We start from the raw sequence: 20,436 nt of genomic DNA on the forward strand, positions 1-20,436 counted from the left end.
CCCCAGGTAAGCGCTCCACACCCCAATCCCCTGCCCCAGCCCTGAGCCCCCTCCTGCACCCTAACTCCTGGCCAGACCCGCACCCCAACATTTTTTAACATTTTTTTATAACGCGCTCTTATCCAACACACTTTACAATAGTTAGCTAACGGTAGAAGCAATATTTGGAAAGATCATTAAGTGGTCCCCTGAGACCCCCAGCGATAAGGAAGATAACAGAGAATGTTCTTTTTCTTGGCTGGGCCCCAAGGAGGGGCCACAAAAATGAAGCTGATCATAGGGCCCCACTCACTCTAAATCCACCACTGCAGGACCAAGCTTCTGCCCCCGCAGCTGCCTGGCCCTGGGGCCCCCTGTCGTTGGCTCTGCCCCCACCAGCAGCCAAACCACAAACCCAAACCCTGTGATTTACTGAAAATCCACCTCTGGGAAGGGGGACACCGGGCTGGGCTCGAGGGGGGTGAGGAGTGGGGCGGAGACTAGGATGGGCTTGGCAGGGCAGACTAGGCCAAGCGACTGACCTGGACTCTCCTGTCCCCAGAAGAAACGACGTTTCCCAGCAACATCCGGGTCCTCCTGGTGCCCCCATCTCCCGCCGCCCTGTACGTGGCCCAGAGCCCCATGCTCACGTGTCTGGTGTTCAACCTGCCTAACAACTCTGGCCTCCGGGTGGTCTGGTCCCGCGAGAAGCCAGGGTCCATTGTCTATGATGCCCTGACCTTCACTAACCAGTCCAACGGCACCTTCACCGCCTCCAACTCCATGCCCATCTTCACCCGCGACTGGGAAGCCGGAGAGTCCTTCACCTGCAAAGTGGAGCACTCAGCCCTGCCCTCGCCCATCGTCAACTCGATCTCCAAGAAGCCAGGTAGGAGGAGAGCAGGGTCCCTAAGGGGAGAGACTCCCCTATTCCAGTCCCCAGCAGGGAGGGATGTTCCTTAAGGGGAAGCCAAAACCCCCAACAACCTGGGATCCCGGCCCTGGGTCCCTTTGCGTCCCCACGTGAGATGGAGACCATCCTATCCCCCATCCTGCGCTCCAGGACTACCAGCTCCCCGTCCCCAGCCCCTCCATCCTGGAGGAGAGAGACGATGTTCCTATCCCCCCCCACACAAACACACGCCCCATCCTTCTCCCTGCATGGCCCCTGCTGAGTGATGTGCATGGATCTCCTGTGTCCTCCGTTCCCATGCACCCAAGGCAGGCGCTCTGGCCCTGGCATCTATCTCCTGCGCCCCCACAACGAGGAGCTGAGCAGCTCCGAAGATTCTGTCAGCCTCACCTGCCTGGTGCGGGGCTTCTTCCCCGAGGACATCTTGGTGCAGTGGATGAAGAACCACAAACCCAATGAGAGCTTGGAATACCTCACCACCCCGCCCATCAAGGATGGAGACGGAGACCCAAACTTCTTCCTCTACAGCAAGCTGAAAGTCAGCAAGGCCAGCTGGAACAGCGGGGACATCTACACCTGCATGGTCATCCACGAAGCCCTGCAGATGAAGTTCACCCAACGCAGTGTCAGCAAAGTCTCTGGTAAATGAAGACGGCTCCTCCCAGCCCCGCTGCTAGCATTGTCCAGTACAGCTTCCTGTAAATAATCTCTGTGCCCTCAATGACAACAAGTGAATAAATGGAACTAGTCTGACCTCACACCCAGGTCTCCTTCTTGTGGTGTGACTGGGTGAAATCTGTGGTTCGCCCAAGGTGGACGAGGTCCCAGGTTGCAGTCTGGGAGAAGCCAAGATGCTACAAGGCTGGGGATGCCAATTCCCAGATCCTGTATGGGTGGATACATATATACAATGGATGGATGGGGAGATACATGGCTTAATGGAAGTAAGGATGGGTAGGTGCCATAGGAAGGAAGGATGGGTTGATACATGGGTAGATGCCATGGAAGGAAGGATGGGTTGATGCCATGGAAGGAAGGATGGGTTTATACATGGGTAGATGCCATGGAAGAAAGGAAGGGTTCGTGCCATAGGAAGGAAGGATGGGTAGATACGTGGGTACATACACACCATGGAAGCAGTAATGGAGAGGGGGGGTAGATGGACAGTTACACACATACATACTGCAGAGCCCATATCCAAGCCCAGCTCAGTTGGAAGGCCAGGTGTTCAGAGAGATGGTTAGATGGATACATACATACTTCAGAGGGAAGGACTCATAGACCAACAGATATCACAGAGAGAGGGAGAGAGAGAGAGAGAGATTATTATTTGGATTAAAGTAGCACCTCCACCCCCAACTCAGATAGGGCCCTGTTGGGCTGGGTATGGCACAGACACCGTGGGAGACAATCCCTGTGTCAAAGGGCTCACACCTAAATAGAGAAAGAGGGAGAAGAAACAGATAGCAAGAGGGGAAGGGACCTGCCCAAGGTCATGTCCGTTACCGAGCTAGAAACAGAACCCAGGTGTTCTGAGAGTCCCACCCACTCCCACTAGACTGCGCTGCACTGAGGGAAGGATGGTTGGATGGTTCGCAGGTGCGGTGCCAATGGATAAGTGGATGGGGATGGACGGATAAATCTACGGTGAAGGTTGGAGGGGTTCCCATTCCGAAGGATGAAGGGATGGATAAATGGATGGCCATAGATGGACTGCGATAGATGGATTGCCAGAGATGGGGATGAGTGAGGATGGATGGATGAATGAATGAATGAATGAATGGAGGGATGGATGGGTGGGGTGCATATGGTAGTGAATCAGTACCAATGGGGATGGATGGTGGTAGGAAAAAGAATGGATGGGGATGGACTGACAGACAGATGGATGGGCTGGTACAGATGGTCAGTGATAGATAGATGAAGATGAATGAATGAGTGAATATGGCAATGGATGGATGGATGACTGAGTGTGTTAATGGGGACAGATGGTGATGGATATATAATATATGAAGGGATGATAGATGGTTGGGGATAGATAATATATAAAGGGATGATAAATAAGTGGATGGGGTTGCATGTATGGATGGAATATATGGGTGAGGATGAATGGATGGATGGTTAGGGATGACGATGGAGATGGATGGATGTGGAGGTAGGAGAATGGATAGGTATAGGTCAATATGGATGGACGGAAGATATGGAGGATGGTTAGAGATAAGGATGGATGGAGCGTGGGATGGCTGGGTGGGTAGGTGGATCGGTGGATTGCCAAGCCATCCCGGGCATCTCATTGAGGCGGGATCCTCTCTAGGCTATAACCCATGCATACCCAGAGGGGCACCGTATCAGGATCAGCATTTACCCTACACCCCCTTCCAACCCAGAGAGGAGTAGATGCCCCCTGGGGATTTTCCAGACAGAGTAAGCAAGGGAAGGTAATTAAAATACCCTGACCACCACACACATTCCTCTGCTGGCTAGGAAGCTAAGGGCTCTCCTTCCACCCCTTACCCTCAGTGGCATCTGTGGAGGGAGAGATAGGACAACATACAGCAAACACCCCACAGCAGGGATCAGCTCCTGGGACTCAGTCCCCACAAAGTAGCAGCAGTAGTAGGGCTGTTATCTGGAGCAGACACTAAGCAGGGACTCACCTAAAGTCTCACTAGTTCAGGTGACATAGGGGGTCCAGGCAGTGGGGTGGGACAGATGATGCAGATGCCCCATCTCCTACCCAGCCCCTCACTCACACCCCCCCCCCCAGCATGTGTGTATCAGCCCCAAGGCTGGATGGGCAAGTGCAGGGCTCAAACCCACTAGTGCCGAGCACAGAGCTCACACCTGGCATTAGAGGGTGGGTAGCCTGCAGCGGCAGTATTAGGGCTGTTATCCTGGGGCAGTGCAGGGGCACACAGAGTAAGAGAGTGGAGCAGGTGGCTGAGAGAGAGCTCAGTCCAGTGCAGATGGACACACCTGTAACATGGCATGACCCAGGGACCCTCCCACCTGGGCTGTCGTGTTTGTACACACAGAGAGACACACAACACAGAGAGACAAACATGCACCCACACAGATCCATGCGCCTGTTCTCCAGACATCCCTAGGGCAGGGGGCTCAGTAGGGGCCACCATGCTCAGGGAGCAGCATCTTTCATGTCAGAGAGACCTTAGATCCCATCCTTAAAATACTTGTGGCTCTGTTCATAAAAGTGACAGTGTTCAAAATCCCTACATCCCTCAGCCGAGGCAACTACCGGCTGCACCTGGGCAAGAGAGCCCGGTATAAACAGGCCCAGAGGTGGCTGCATTCCATCTGAAGTGACTCCTGGGTGTTTCGTTACATTGGGAGCAGGGTCATAGAGGCACACGTGTGAAATTCATCCATCCTGGTCTTTAGGGAGCCCCCCCACCATGGCAGCATCCCAGCACCTCGCACACCTCAGAGCGATCCTGAGCCACCTTTCACAGGCAGAGAAACTAAGGCACAGAGAAATTCAACAGGCGGCCAAGCTTCAGTGCCAGGGTGTAGGGCCATGGCCACATGGGACAAGTGAGATGAGAGCTGGGAGGCTCTGCATCCTTCATTTCATCACAGCAGGCTGGCATGGGTGGATGGATGTGACTAGGGATGGATGGAGGTGTCTAGAGATAGACGGATGAATGGATGGGTGGAGGGGTGTGTTTAGGGATGATGGTTTGTGGTCATGGATGGATGGATGGATGAATGTACCTAAGGATTGATGGCTGGAGGGGTGCATCTAGGGATGGTTGGATGGATGGAGGTGTCTAAGGATGGACTGATGGATCGATGGGTAGTTTGTGGTCATGGATGGAGTGGAGTGGAGTGGAGAGTCATAGATGGATGGATGGAAGTGTCTAGGCATGGATTGATGGATGAATAGATGGTTTGTGATCATGGATGAATGGAGGGGTGAGTGGGGATGGATGGATGGATGGATGTATTTAGAGAGGGATGGATGGTTTATGGGGATGGATGGTTTGTGGTCATGGATGGATGGATGGGTGGAGGGAGGGAGGGAGGGAGGGAGGGATGGATGGAGATGTCTAGTGATGGATTGATGGATGGATCGATAGGTGGTTTGTGGTCATGGATGGATGGAAGTATCTACAGATGGATAGGTACAGGCATGGATGAATGGATGGAGGGTTTCTAGGGATGGATGGATGGATGGATGGATGGATGGATGGATGGATGGTTTGTGGTCATCGATGAATGGAGGGGTGAATGGGGATAGGTGGATGGATGGATACATCTAGAGATGGATGAATGGAAGGAGGGGTGTGTCTAGGGATGGAATGATGGATGGTTTGTGATCACGGATAAATGGATGTATCCAGAGATAGATGACTGGAGGGACGGAAGGATGGGTAGAGAAGGGGATAGGCAGGTTGGTATAGGACACACAATCTAAGCTCTCTCTGTCACAGTGGCTGAGTCAGAGTTGACGTCTCTTTCTCTCCCCCCAACAGAGGTGATCGTGTCAGGTGAGTTTTGCAGTGAGGATGGAGATAAGGAGCTAGACGGCCTCTGGTCCACCATCTCGGTCTTCATCACCCTCTTCCTCTTGAGCGTGTGCTACAGCGCCACCGTGACCCTGTTCAAGGTGAGAGAGAGAGAACGAATGTAGGAACAAGGAATGAACAAGGTTAGCACAGTAGAGGGTCTAATGATGCTGCCTTTGGTAGGACACTACTGAGAGTATCAATTCAGGACAAATTGTTTAGAGAAGGGCAGTTACAGCCCAAGGCTGGGGTTTCTCTACTTCTAAGGCACACCAAACCAGACAGACAGAGAAGACTTTGGTTTTATCCCACTGGCTAACAATAAGTCATACAAGCAATTCTCTTAGATACCCGAGTTTCCCAGTATCACCACCAGTGCCACTTGTTATGGGGACAAATGGTTATGAAAACCAATACCCAAGTAAAAGAAAAAAAGTTCTCCCAATCCCAACGGACCAAGCCCCAGACCCAGGTCAATATACAAATCAGATCTTACCCACATGTTTACAGTTCTTGGTAATAGCAACATATTAGTTACAACAATTACCATTAGCAATAACAATAAATTCATTGTAAGTGTCCAGCTACATCAGGGATCGACCACCTTTGGCATGCGGCTCACCAGGGTAAGCACCCTGACGGGACGGGACGGTTTGTTTACCTGCCACGTCAGCAGGTTTGGCCGATTGCGACTCCGACTGGCCGCGGTTCTCCACTCCAGGCCAATGGGGGCAGCAGGAAGCGGCGTGGGCCAAGGGATGTGCTGGCCACCACTTCCCGCCGCCCCCATTGGCCTGACACAATGAACCGGTGGGAACTGTGATCTGCTGAACCTGGGGACGCAGCAGGTAAACAAACCAGCCTGGCCAGCCAGGGTGCTTACCCTGGTGCAGGGCCGCCCAGAGGATTCAGGGAGCCTGGGGCAAAGCAATTTCGGGGGCTCCTTCCATAAAAAAAAGTTTCAATACTATAGAATACTATATTCTCATGGGGGCCCCTGCGGGGCCTGGGGCAAATTGCCCCACTTGCCTCCCTCCCCCACCCGGGCAACCCTGGGGAAAATAAACATTTAAAAACCTTCCGCATCTCGGCACAAACCCAGTTTTGAGAAAACTTCTTTTCAAGTCACCTTTACAAGGTATCTCTGGTTCTCAGCATCAGCTCGTGCTAAAAGGCACTAAAGCTCATTAAAAGGGTTGGACAAATATTTTCCGTCAAAACTTTTTTTGGATCGAAAACTAGGGGTTTTTAAAAAGCAGAAAAAATCACGGACAATGTCTGCTTTCCTTCAAAATTTGTTGTGGTTTTTTTAATTGAAACGCTGAAATTAGTCTGCCAAAACCTGAACATGGTTTGGGGTTTCAGAAGTGTGTGGCCAAATATTTGCTGCTTGCTGTGTATCATTGTTTAAAGAAACAATAAAAAAATTCTGCTTAAAAAAATCCAAAACTTTTGAACCACCTCAGCTTGTGACCAAACGCCTGAGCCCATCCAATCAGAGATTCTTCCAGGTTTCTGATGCTCTGCTGGCTTCCTTGACTCATATCTGTCTCCATAACTTTGGGTTCATTTAGGTTAGAACATAAGAACATAAGAACGGCTGTACTGGGTCAGACCAAAGGTCCATCCAGCCCTGTATCCTGTCTACCGACAATGGCCAATGCCAAGTGCCCCAGAGGGCGTGAACCTAATAGATAATGATCAAGTGATCTCTCTTCTGCCATCCATCTCCATCCTCTGTCAGACAGAGGCTAGGGACACCGTTCCTTACCCATCCTGGCTAATAGTCATTAATGAACTTAACCTCCATGAATGTATCTGTTTCCTAGAGACTGGCTCCATGGTGTCCCTCACAAACTGGAGACAGTTACTGTGGGTTTGTCTTTAGTATAGCTTATGTACATACTCCACAAACTGAGCATTTGAGCTCGTTCCAGAATCTGGGATAAGCCTATGTTGTGAAAACTGAAATGCTCAAAATAGCACATGCATGTGAATGGACACAGGGTGCTAAAATTAAATTAACCCAGGGGTTTCAAACTGGGGGTCGGGACCCCTCAGGGAGTCACAAGGTTATTACTGGGGGTCGTGAGCTGTCAGCCTCCACCTCCACCCGGCTTTGCCTCCAGCATTTATAATAGTATTAAATATATAAAAAGGTGTTTTTAATTTATAAGGGGGGGGTCGCACTCGGAGGTTTGCTATGTGAAAGGGGTCACCAATACAAAAGTTTGAGACCCACTAAATGAACCCCCCTGGAGCCTCGGGGAATGCGGGGGGGGGTCTCCCTTGGTAGGGCTGGGAAGGAGGTAGTTGGTGTAGGATATTGCTCTTCTCATGGGATCCCTCCCCCATGGCTCTCTTGGCTCTATCACTGTTAATCTAAAGTGGCTAATTTGAAATGAAGCTCCCCTGCCCTGACATGAATCTCCCTATGGCACTGAAATGAAATGTAGACTATAATTTGGCATTTGAGAAGTGAAAGGGATGGTAGCCCTAAGGGGAAAGATAACAGCTTGGCTCTGTGTGTTAAATAGCTGTCTGCAAGCCTCAAACTGCTGAATAAGCTTTAGGGTAGGGAAGCTGTGCCTCCCCAAACAGCCTGGCCCTGCCCCGTATCCGACCTCCACCCACTTCCTGCCTCCTGACTACCCCCCTCAGAATCCCCGACCCATCCTGCTCCTTGTCCCCTGACCCCCCCGAGACACCCTCCCAACCACCACCCCAGGATGCCACCCCGCAACAACCCCCCCGCACCCTGTCCCCTGACTGCCCTGACCCCTATCCAACCCCCCGCCGAGTCCTGACAGACCCCCAGAACGCCCATGATCCGACCCCCGTTCCCCGTCCCCTGACCACCCCCCCCAGAACCTCTGCCCCCTCCCTGTCCCCTGACTGTCCCTGGGACTCCCTGCCCTTATCCAACCCCCCCCCCGGCCCCTTACCATGCAGCTTACCCCCGCCTCCCCCCTCTCCCAGAGCCTCAGTGCGCCGTGTCCAGGAGCGGCCCTGGACAGCGCTGCAGCGGCATGGCTCCAGCGGGATCTGAGCTCCCGCCGCTCGGCCCGGAGCTCGCAACCCCTCCCCCTTACCACGCGGCTCTGAGAGGGAGGAGCTCAGGTCTCACTGGAGCCACGCCGCTGCAGCGCTGTCCAGGGCCACTCCTGGACACGGAGTGCTGAGGCGCCGGGGGATCGGGGAAGGCGAAGGCGGAGGTGGGGCCAGAGGGGAGCCTCAGAGATTCTTGTGGGGGCCCCTGCAGGGCTCGGGGCCTGGGGCAAATTGCCCCGCTTGCCCCCCACCTCTGGCGGCCCTGCCGTGGTGAACCACGTGTCAAAGGTTGCCAATCCCTGATCTACAATCATTTTTGTCATGCCACCCCTTTGGCTCAATACCATTGGGCTTTTGGCATTTTAGGGTTAACCTGTGGCTTTCCTTTGCAAAATTAACTTCTCTTTTTCCTCCTTGTCCTGAAGGATCAAACCCTGATTTCTTTTGCTTAACAGAATTCACTGGCTGATTGGGTGTGCTCTCTTTGCCAACAGCTATTAGCAAGTCCTTCTTCTCCCTGCCAGCCAAGTAATTTGGATCAACACAGACAGGAGCCTGTTCACCAGTTTTCAGATTCTTAACTGCTACCAATTCCATGGCTGGACTCTGTCTTGAAGAGATACCACACAAATCCAAAGAGTCTGAGGGTGAGAGTTTGCTTGCTCTCCCCTGCATCCTCAAGCATTCGACCATAAAACTGTTCTGCTCTAAAACATTAGTAGCCAAATCTGTCCTCAGACCCTGAAGCACAGACTCCTCGCTTAAAGAATCAGCGCGGAGACATTTCTCTCTCAACAACCTTGTCTCCCCAACAAACTGGTCAAGCACAGCCACTTGGTGTTATAGGGCCGCTCAACTTTCTTAACAGCTTCTACTCCGAGACCTTCTCAAAGCTATCCACACTGGATCTTTCAAAAGAAAAGTCAGTGGATCCATTCACAACAGAAAATTTCTGGCTGTTAGGAACTGAAACTTTCTTGGTTAAATTACTTCCAGACCCTTCAGCTACAGCAAACTGCTTACACAGATTACCATGAGGATTCCTTTCCCTAGGACCTTCTCTAAGCAACAATTCACCCTTCACAGAAATTCTGCCCTTACCCTTTTCACCTAGTGCTTGCTCTAAAGGAACACTTTCCTGAGCAACAACAGACATTTTCTGGGTTTCACTTACATTCCGGATTACCTTTGGCTCATCAGGCAAATTTCTACACAATCCCCTTTTGGGCAAACTCATAGACTCACTAGATAAAAGGTTAGAGGTACTCTCTTTCCCTCTGCAACTTTCCTCACTGTCACCGGCAACATGGAAGTTGTCAGGCTCAACACACACAAGTTTAGGAATTATTTCCTTCTTGCTACAAGTTTCCAAACTGTCAGTAGGTAACACAACCAAATCACCTTCATGCTCTCCTTGTGCCCTGGCTTTTCACGTCAATTTGGTCAGCAAGACAGGCATTCGCTGCTCATCTGGAATCCCATGCAGAGTGCATAAACGTTCGAATGTAGACAAAAACTTCTCTCTGTCTTCAGTATCTTTGTAAATGGGACAGATCCTTTCCCAGTTTCTTTCGTTATGGTGGGGAAGCGGAATGCCCAGTGGGAATGACTTTCTTCGCTCTCTCATTACTTGGAGCTGAAGTTGGTGAGCCTTCTCCTCAGCAGCCAGTAGCTCCATATGCCCCCTACGAGCCCTTTCCCCTCTCATAGAATCATAGAATATCAGGGTTGGAAGGGACCTCAGGAGGTCACCTAGTCCAGCCCCCTGCTCAAAGCAGGACCAACCCCGACTAAATCATCCCAGCCAGGGCTTCGTCAAGCCCGCCCTTAAAAACCTCCAAGGAAGGAGATTCCACCACCTCCCTAGGGAACCCATTCCAGTGCTTCACCAGCCTCCTAGTGAAATAGTGTTTCCTAATATCCAACCTAAAGCTCTCCCACTGCAACTTGAGACCATTACTCCTTGTTCTGTCATCTGCCACCACTGAGAACAGTCTAGATCCATCCTCTGTGGAACCCCCCTCAGGTAGTTGAAAGCAGCTATCAAATCCCCCCTCACTCTTCTCTTCTGCAGACTAAACAATCCCAGTTCCCTCAACCTCTCCTCATAAGTCATGTGCTCCAGCCCCCTAATCATTTTTGTTGCCCTCTGCTGGACTCTTTCCAATTTTTCCACATCCTTCTTGTAGTGTGGGACCCAAAACTGGACACAGTACTCCAGATGAGGCCTCACTAATGTTGAATAGAGGGGAATGATCACATCCCTCGATCTGCTGGCAATGCCCCACTTATACAGCCCAAAATGCCGTTAGCCTTCTTAGCAACAAGGGCAAACTGTTGACTCATATCCAGCTTCTTGTCCACTGTAACCCCTAGGTCCTTTTCTGCATAACTGCTGCCTAGTTATTCAGTCCCTAGTCCGTAGCAGTGCATGGGATTCTTCCGTTCTAAGCAGGGCCGACGAGAGTGGGGGGAAGCTGGTACAAATTACCGGGGACCGGTGGTAAAGAAGGGGGCCCAGGCCCCGGCTTCCCCCCTTCTCATCAGCCCTGTTTAGCTGGTCTGCCCTTGCTGGGGGGCCCGAAAAAATTTTTCACCAGGGCCCAAACCCACTCACAGAGGCCCTGGTCCTAAGTGTAGGACTCTGCACTTGTCCTTGTTGAACCTCATCAGATTTCTTTTGGCCCAATCCTCTAATTTGTCTAGGTCCCTCTGTATCCGATCCCTACCCTCTAGTGTATCTACCACACCTCCTAGTTTAGTGTCATCTGCAAACTTGCTGAGGGTGCAGTCCACACCATCCTCCAGATCATTAATGAAGATACTGAACAAAACCAGCTCCAGGACCGACCCTTGGGGCACTCTGCTTGATACCGGCTGCCAACTAGACATGGAGCCATTGATCACTACCCATTGAGCCCAACAATCTAGCCAGCTTTCTATCCACCTTATAGTCCATTCATCCAGACCGTACTTCTTTAACAGGGATCAGCAACTTTTGGCACGCCAGCACATTCCTCGGCCCACGCCACTTCCCGCAGCCCCCATTGGGCTGGAGCCGCAAACCGTGGCCAGTGGGAGCCACGATCGACCGAACCTGCGGATGCTGACAGTAAACAAACCAGCCTGGCACCCTGGCGGACCACGTGCCAAAGGTTGCTGATCCCTGTTCTTTAACTTGCTGGCAAGAATACTGTGGGAGACCATATCAAAAGCTTTGCTAAAGTCAAGGAATAACACATCCACTGCTTTCCCCTCATCCACAGAGCCACTTATCTCATCATAGAAGGCAATTAGGTTAGTCAGGCATGACTTGCCCTTGGTGAATCCATGCTGACTGTTCCTGATCACTTTCCTCTCCTCTAAGTGCTTCAGAATTGATTCCTTGAGGACCTGCTCCATGATTTTTCCAGGGACTGAGGTGAGGCTGACTGGCCTGTAGTTCCCCGGATCCTTCTTCTTCCCTTTTTTAAAGATGGGCACTACATTAGCCTTTTTCCAGTCATCCGGGACATTCCCCGATCACCATGAGTTTTCAAAGATAATGGCCAATGGCTCTGCAGTCACATCTGCCAACTCCTTTAGCACCCTCGGATGCAGTGCATCCGGCCCCATGGACTTGTGCTCGTCCAGCTTTTCTAAATAGTCCCGAACCACTTCTTTCTTCACAGAGGGCTGGTCACCTATTCCCATACTGTGCTGCCCAGTGCAGCAGTCTGGGAGCTGACCTTGTTCGTGAAGACAGAGGCAAAAAAAGCATTGAGTACATTAGCTTTTTCCACATCCTCTGTTACTAGGTTGCCTCCCTCATTCAGTAAGGGGCCCACACTTTCCTTGACTTTCTTCTTGTTGCTAACATACCTGAAGAAACCCTTCTTGTTACTCTTAACATCTCTTGCTAGCTGCAACTCCAAATGTGATTTGGCCTTCAAGATTTCACTCCTGCACACCTGAGCAATATTTTTATACTCCTCCCTGGTCATTTGTCCAATCTTCCACTTCTTGTAAGCTTCTTTTTTGTGTTTAAGATCAGCAAGGAGTTCACTGTTAAGCCAAGTGGTTACCTGCCATATTTATTATTCTTTCTACATATCAGGATGGTTTGTTCCTTCAACCTCAATAAGGATTCTTTAAAATACAACCAGCTCTCCTGGACTCCTTTCCCCCTCATGTTATTCTCCCAGGGGATCCTGCCCATCAGTTCCCTGAGAGAGTCCAAGTCTGCTTTTCTGAAGTCCAGGGTCCGTATTCTGCTGCTCTCCTTTCTTCCTTGTGTCAGGATCCTGAACTCGACCATCTCATGGTCACTGCCTCCCAGGTTCCCATACACTTTTGATTCCCCTACTAATTCTTCCCTGTTTGTGAGCAGCAGGTCAAAAAGAGCTCTGCCCCTAGTTGGTTCCTCCAGCACTTGCACCAGGAAATTGTCCCCTACACTTTCCAAAACCTTCCTGGATTGTCTGTGCACTGCTGTATTGCTCTCCCAGCAGATATCAGGGTGATTAAAGTCCCCCATGAGAAGCAGGGCCTGTGATCTAGTCACTTCTGTTAGTTGCCGGAAGAAAGCCTCGTCCACCTCATCCCCCCTGGTCTGGTGGTCTATAGCAGACTCCCACCATGACATCACCCTTGTTGCTCACACTTCTCAACTTAATCCAGAGACTCTCAGGTTTTTCTGCAGTTTCATACCGGAGCTCTGAGCAGTCATACTCCTCTCTTACATACAACGCAACTCCCCCACCTTTTCTGCCCTGTCTGTCCTTCCTGAACAGTTTATATCCATCCATGACAGTACTCCAGTCATGTGAGTTATCCCACCAAGTCTCTGTTATTCCAATCACATCATAGTTCCCTGACTGTGCCAGGACTTCCAGTTCTCCCTGCTTGTTTCCCAGGCTTCTTGCATTTGTGTATAGGCACTTAAGATAACTCATCCATCGTCCCTCTTTCTCAGCATGAGACAGGAGTCCTCCCCTCTTGCGCTCTCCTGCTTGTGCTTCCTCCCAGGATCCCATTTCCCCACTTACCTCAGGGCTTTGGTCTCCTTCCCCCGGTGAACCTAGTTTAAAGCCCTCCTCACTAGGTTAGCCAGCCTGCTTGCGAAGATGCTCTTCCCTCTCTTCGTTAGGTGGAGCCCCTCTCTGCCTAGCACTCCTCCTTCTTGGAACACCATCCCATGGTCGAAGAATCCAAAGCCTTCTCTCCGACACCACCTGCGTAGCCATTCATTGACTTCCACAATTCGACGGTCTCTACCCCGGCCTTTTCCCTGCACAGGGAGGATGGACGAGAACACCACTTGCGCCTCAAACTCCTTTATCCTTCTTCCCAGAGCCACGTAGTCTGCAGTGATCCACTCAAGGTCATTCTTGGCAGTATCATTGGTGCCCACATGGAGAAGCAGGAAGGGGTAGCGATCCGAGGGCTTGATGAGTCTTGGCAGTCTCTCCGTCACATCGTGTATCCTAGCTCCTGGCAAGCAGCAGACCTCTCAGTTTTCCCGGTCGGGGTGACAGATAGATGACTCAGTCCCCCTGAGGAGGGAGTCCCCAACCACCACCACCCTCCTCCTCCTCTTGGGAGTGGTGGTCGTGGAACCCCCATCCCTAGGACAGTGCATCTTTTGCCTTCCAATTGGTGGAGTCTCCTTCTGCTCCCTTCCCTCAGATGGGTCATCTAGTCCACTCTCCGCATTAGTACCTGTAGAGAGAACATGAAAATGCTTGCTTGCTTGTATCTGCATTGCTGGTACATGGACTCTCCTCTTTCTTCTTCTGGAGGTCACATGCTGCCAATTTTCTTCACAGTCCCTCTGTCCCCGCTGCACAGCCTCCTGATTCTTCAGAACATTGTGCCCATAGAAACATATCCTGACGTCTGTCCAGGAAAACTTCATTTTCTCTTATGCAACGCAGGGTCGATACTTGTTTCTTCAGACCTTGAACCTTCTCTTCCAATATGGAAACCAGCTTGCACTTTGTACAGACAAAGTCACTTCTCTCCTGTGGAAGAAAGACAAACATGGCACAACCTGTGCAGGTCACAACAGCTGATCGCTCACCACCCATAGCACCTTCCTTCTAAGAGCTCTCATCAGCCTCCTTCTTTCTTTCATCAGCTTCTCTTTCTAAGTCAGCATTTCTTTCCTTGGTTTCTCTCTCTCTGAGCAGCTTCTTTCTCTAATTCAGCCCTCTTCTGCTTTTCCAGACATCGAATGTTTGTTAATTTCTGTTCATGCTCAAGTTGCAGTTTATTTGCTGCCTTTTGCATTCTGATTGCTTCTGCCGCTTCTGTAGTATCAGGTAAGGGCTGTGCTCCTGCTTTCTGATCACTGGCCAGTAACAGATCTCTCAGTTCTTGATTTGTAGCTTTCTTTTTAAAGTTTATACCCTTTTCTGAACACAAGGGTTTTCAGGGCCTTTTATATTCTCTGCCCGTGGAAGGACCCCTTTTGTTCTTAATGTGGTAAATAACAGAAGCAAGATGGAGTCTGGAGTCACATGTGAAAGTCACATGTCCATGCATGACTCAGTTTGCAGGTCCATGCCATTGTTTACATGTTAGTTTGAATGTTCCCAGGAAAGCTCAGATGTGGATTGGCATCTCCCAAGGTCCATTGTCAGTTAAGTGTTTCTTGATTGGGCACTTACTAAGAATAGTCCTTTCTCAAGAAGCTGACCAAATCTTTCACTGAGGCTACTTAGAATCAAAAAACATTGAGATACAAGTACCTAGCTAATATTCATAACTTCAACTACAAAAAGGATACACACTTACAGACAGCACAATCATAACCAGCAAATCATCACCTTGTCATAGACACCTCACTGCACACCCTATGCACAATATTTGCTGCAACTATAGAACAGTGGTTGCAACAATGATCTGTACGGTCACAGTTTCTGTCAGTAACGTCACAGAGGGCAGCATGGAAGGGAAAGAAAGAAGAGAAGAAGGAAGAATGGGTGAATAAGGCAGAGACTGAATGAATGAGACACAGGCATAAAAGCAGGAAGGAATGACACAGACAGACAGAGCAGCTCCCCCCAGCGCTGACCCCTCTCACCTTTGCTCTCTCTGTTCCCTGCAGGTGAAGTGGCTTTTCTCCACCGTGGTGCAGTTGAAGGAGGCAAGTGGCCCCGAGTACAAGAACGTGATCCAGCGCATGGTGTAGGGGCCACTGCCCCTGTCCGCCCAGAGACAAGGGGCCAGGACTCCTGGCTCCATTGGCAACACCACCCTGAGTCCCACAGCTGCCCCCCGCTAGTGCTGTGCCCCTGGGAGACCCCCCTGGGGGGAGACAGGACCTCACCCCACATGGCGTAATCAGCCCTCAGCCACTGGGGACGCCACCCTGCTGGGAGCTTGGCTGAGACCAGACAACTCGTGTCATGCAGGGAACCAGTGCCCCTAGTGAGGAAACAACCCCTCTCCCAATTCCCACCCTCCTGAGCCCAACAGTCCCTGCTCTGGGCTGGATCAGAGCCAGCATCCCGTAGAGGGGAAAGGCCCCATGAGTCCTTCCCCACCCCCTGCGCCTGCCAGCCCCCTGCCCTGGGGCAGGACCATAGCCAGAGTGGTGTCTGTCATGCTGTATGTTGCATATTTAGCTTTGTTGGGATTTTTGTGGGCGGTGTGTGTGTGAGACTTTTGGTCTATGCACTGAGTGACAATAAATAAATAAATATACAAATCAGCCTCTGTCTTATTCATAACCTCCACCCTTGACTTTCAGGGACCCCTGACACCCTCCAGAGGGGCATGTCCTGTCTGTAGGGGGAGCCTCCGGGCATGGAGAATAAAATGATGGGTGCCCGCTGAACTGGCCCCATTCGGAGATAGGGGGCCTAGCTACAAACCCAGAGAGCTGGGGCTTCGTCCCTCAGCCTACACAGGCTGGGACAGAGGGGCAGGAAGGGGAGATCTCTGGGGCAGGGAAAGCCACTGATCAGATACGGAGGCATGCAAGAAAGAAAAAAAGATGTGTATGTAAGAGGATGGACAGATGCGTAGATAGATCCTGGGGGACAGTGGCTAGAGTTCTCCTTGGTTAAATCCCCCAAAACCACCCTGAAATGCAGTTACCAATTGTGACGGGTTAGATCACAGAACCCCCCTTGGGAGCTGCCACCTGATGTGCCCAGACTACTTCTACCCCTGCCTTCCCTGCCAGCTCGGGACTCCAGCACCCTGTCTTGCTGAGCCAGACACTCCCGTCTGCTCCAACACAGACCCAGGGTCTGAATCACTTGCCACAAAGCTGCAGGTTTACCTGAAAACAGCTCACAGAAGTGTTCCTGTCTTTAACACTCAGATGCCCCACTCCCAATGGGGTCTAAACCCAAATAAATCCATTTTACCCTGTATAAAGCTTATACAGGGTGTGACAGACCCAGACCAGTGGGGTACAGGAGTCTGGTAGAGGGCAAATATACTGGTCACTGGATGAATAGTTTTCTGTTCCCTGAGTGACCAGAGCAGGGGCTGCACTAGAGTAATCAGGAACCTGCTAGAACCAGCTAAGGCAGGCAGGCTAATTAGGACACCTGGAGCCAATTAAGAAGAAGCAGCTAGAATCAATTAAGGCAGGCTAATCAGAGCACCTGGGTTTTAAAAGGAGCTCACTTCAGTTTGTGGTGAGAGTGTGAGGAGCTGGGAGCAAGAGGTGCAAGGAGCTGAGAGTGAGAGGGTGTGCTGCTGGAGGACTGAGGAGCACAAGTGTTATCAGACACCAGGAGGAAGGTCCTGTGGTGAGAATAAGGAAGGTGTTTGGAGAAGGCCATGGGGAAGTAGCCCAGGGAGTTGTAGCTGTCATGCAGCTGTTACAGGAGGCACCATAGACATCTGCAATCCACAGGGCCCTGGGCTGGAACCCGGAGTAGAGGGCGGGCCTGGGTTCCCCCCAAACCTCCCAATTGACCTGGACTGTGGGTTCTTCCAGAGGGGAAGGTCTCTGGTCTGTTCCCCAACCCACATGGTGAATCTCTGAGGCAAGAAAATCTGCCAATAAGTGCAGGACCCACCAAGATAGAGGAGGAACTTTGCCCCACTGGTGTCAGGGTGGGATTTTGGGGTGCACAGTGTGGCGGAAGAAGGAGGGTGATTTTAAAAAAAAACAACAACAACAAAAAGGGAGAGGGTTTATTTTTTTTTTCACCACAATGGATGACGTAGTGCGGGCACTGATACAAGCTACGGCGGCCCAGCAGGAGGCTAACCGTGTCCAGGCAGCCACCCAACAGGAGGCAGTGCGGCTGCACAAGAGACTAATCACCTGCTGATGGACCAGGCTGCTCAAGACCGAGCTATGCTGCGGGAACTGGTAAACCAGGTAAAGTCCCTTACAGAGCTGAATTGCGGCCATGATGGGATGCGGCTCATACGGGCCAGTCATTGGCTGCAGAAAATGACACGGGAGGATGATGTAGAGGCATACCTTCTGGTCTTTGAGAGGACAGCCCTACAGGAGGCCTGGCCTCGAGATCAGTGGTCTGGCATCCTTGCCCCATTCCTGTGTGGGGAGGCCCAGAAGGCCTACCATGATCTGCCTGAAGAGGCTGCGGCAGACTACCCCCAGCTGAAAGCAGAGCTCCTGGCCAGATCTGGGGTAACGACAGCAGTGCGGGCCCAGCAGTATCACGGTTGGAGGTACCAGGAAGACAAAACCCCGCGGTCCCAATTGTATGACCTCATCCATCTCACACGAAAGTGGTTGCAAACAGAGTCCCAGAGTCCGGAAGAGATACTAGTGGTTCTGGTCATCGACCGATACATGAGGGGACTACCACCAGACCTTCATGCCTGGGTAAGCCAGAACGAACCCTCCACCTATGATGAGGTTGTGGCCCTGGTAGAGAGGCGAAGGACAGTAAGGGAGCTGACCCGACCAGTTAAGGAAGAGGCACCCTGGGTTAAACTAGCAGCACCAAGCTCTAAAGTTTGGGTGACTGGGCCACCAGGAGGGCCCAGGTGGAAAAAGAGAGAGGCTGAAAGCCCATCAGATGCCACAAAGAGTCGGAGCACTGAGGGAGAAGAGGATCGTGATGTTAGACTGCCCAAACCAAGAGACCGGGGAACGCCTAGGGCTCCATACAGATGTTATGCCTGCGGGGAGTGGGGACACATAGCTGCACAGTGTCCCAATGCTGAGGAGCCTATGCAGTGTAACCTGGGGAACTGGGCAGATCCATGCTCCCTAATCCACCTTGTGGGGTTCGCACTAACCCCACATATGTATACCAGACCAGTGAAACTAAATGGGGTAGGGACCACGGCACTGGTTGATTCAGAGAGTGCTATCACGCTTATCTCCAGGAAGCTCGGGAAGCGTAGTCAGCTGCTACAGGTTAAGCGTACGGGGATAACCTGTGTCCATGGGACAGTTAGTTACTACCCCACCATCCCAGTAAAAATCGAGATCCAAGGGAACACTACTGAGGTAGCAGCAGGTGTAGTCCCTAAACTCCCATACCCGGTGCTCATAGGGAGGGACTTCCGGGGTTTGGAAACTTACTCCCAGTAGGAGGATTGAAGAAAGATGGGGACCCTAAAATTGGTGAGGCATCCACAGCAGACTGTCAACCCCCAGTCTTCTCTGAAATATCCCCAGATTTGTTCTCCACTCCCAGACAGGGTAGAAAGACAAAAAGGGAAAGAAGGGCAGCTAAGGCCTTAGGAACCCGAATACTGACCCAAAGCCAGAGGGTCGCTCTTGTAGGTAGGTGGACCCGCGCAGCTGAAAAGGAGGCCACGGGGGAGGGAGAAGCACCTGAGTCTGACCCCCACCCTAATGCTTCTGAACCAGTAGAGGCAACAGAGACTGGGCCCCTAGATCTTGGGCAGATTAGCCCCGGGAGAGGAAATTTTGGATGGGACCAGGCAGAAGACCCAAGGTATGACAACATTCGGAAGGAGGTGACTGAAATAGATGGGGTCCCTGTGGAAGGGAAAACCCAGGGACCAGGACCCTACTTCATAATGAAGAAGGATCTCTTATACCGGGTTGCATCAATGCGGGGGCAAAAGGTACAGTAGATCCTAGTACCTCAAAAACACCAGAACGCTGTATTAAATCTTGATCATAGTCATCTTTTTTGGGGGGAATTGGGGGTAGAGAAGACGCTGGCACAAGCCCTACGACAGTTCTTCTGACCCGGAGTACATGAAGTGCGGCGGTACTGTGCCTCCTGCCCGGAGTGTCAGCTGCACAGTCCCCATCCCCACTTGAGGGCACCTTTAGTACTCCTTCCCATCATAGAGGTACCCTTCGAGCGAATAGCCATGGACCTAGTGGGACCCCTGGAGAAGACGGCTCGGGGCCACCAATACATACTTGTTGTTTTGGACTATGCTACTCGCTACCCAGAAGCCGTTCCCCTGCGGAACACGGCCTCTAAAACTATAGCCAAAGAGCTGGTGGGGATCTTTGTCTGAATGGGGCTACCGAAGGAGATATTAACTGACCAAGGAACCCCATTTATGTCAAAGCTAATGAAGGACCTCTGTACGCTGCTCCATATACATACCCTGAGAACTTTGGTCTACCATCCGCAGACTGATGGGTTGGTAGAAAGGTTTAACCGAACCCTCAAGGCTATGATAAGGAAGGTGGTAAGTCGGGACGGGAAGGATTGGGACACCCTACTACCCTACCTTATGTTCGCTATCCGGGAGGTACCTCAGGCCTCAACTGGGTTTTCCCCCTTCGAGTTATTATACGGGCGTCATCCCCGTGGCATACTAGATATCCCCAAAGAGATCTGGGAAGAGGAACCCAATGAGGGGAGAAATATAATAGAGCATGTAATGCAGATGTGAGACCGGATAGCCCGGGTTACCCCTATTGTACGGGAACATTTGGAGAAGGCACAGGAGGCCCAGCGAACCCATTACAATCGCCAGGCAAAAGTGCGACAGTTCCAACCAGGGGATCGGGTTATGGTATTGGTACCCACGGCAGAAAGCAAGCTT

The 20,436-nt window shown here is 51.4% G+C and overlaps 2 gene segments (V, D, J or C); both read left to right on the plus strand.

Annotated features, from left to right (window-relative positions):
* LOC128847055 (immunoglobulin heavy constant gamma 2-like) overlaps positions 1-20,436 on the plus strand; it is a 212,186-nt gene that overhangs the window by 124,352 nt on the left and 67,398 nt on the right.
* On the plus strand, positions 1,067-16,113 carry LOC128847057 (Ig gamma-1 chain C region, membrane-bound form-like). The segment is given in 3 exon segments: positions 1,067-1,533; positions 5,383-5,516; positions 15,557-16,113. Coding segments are annotated over 3 exon segments (594 nt in total).

This window comes from Malaclemys terrapin, chromosome 12 (genome assembly GCF_027887155.1).
Source record: "Malaclemys terrapin pileata isolate rMalTer1 chromosome 12, rMalTer1.hap1, whole genome shotgun sequence".
NCBI classification, from domain to species: Eukaryota; Metazoa; Chordata; order Testudines; family Emydidae; genus Malaclemys; species Malaclemys terrapin.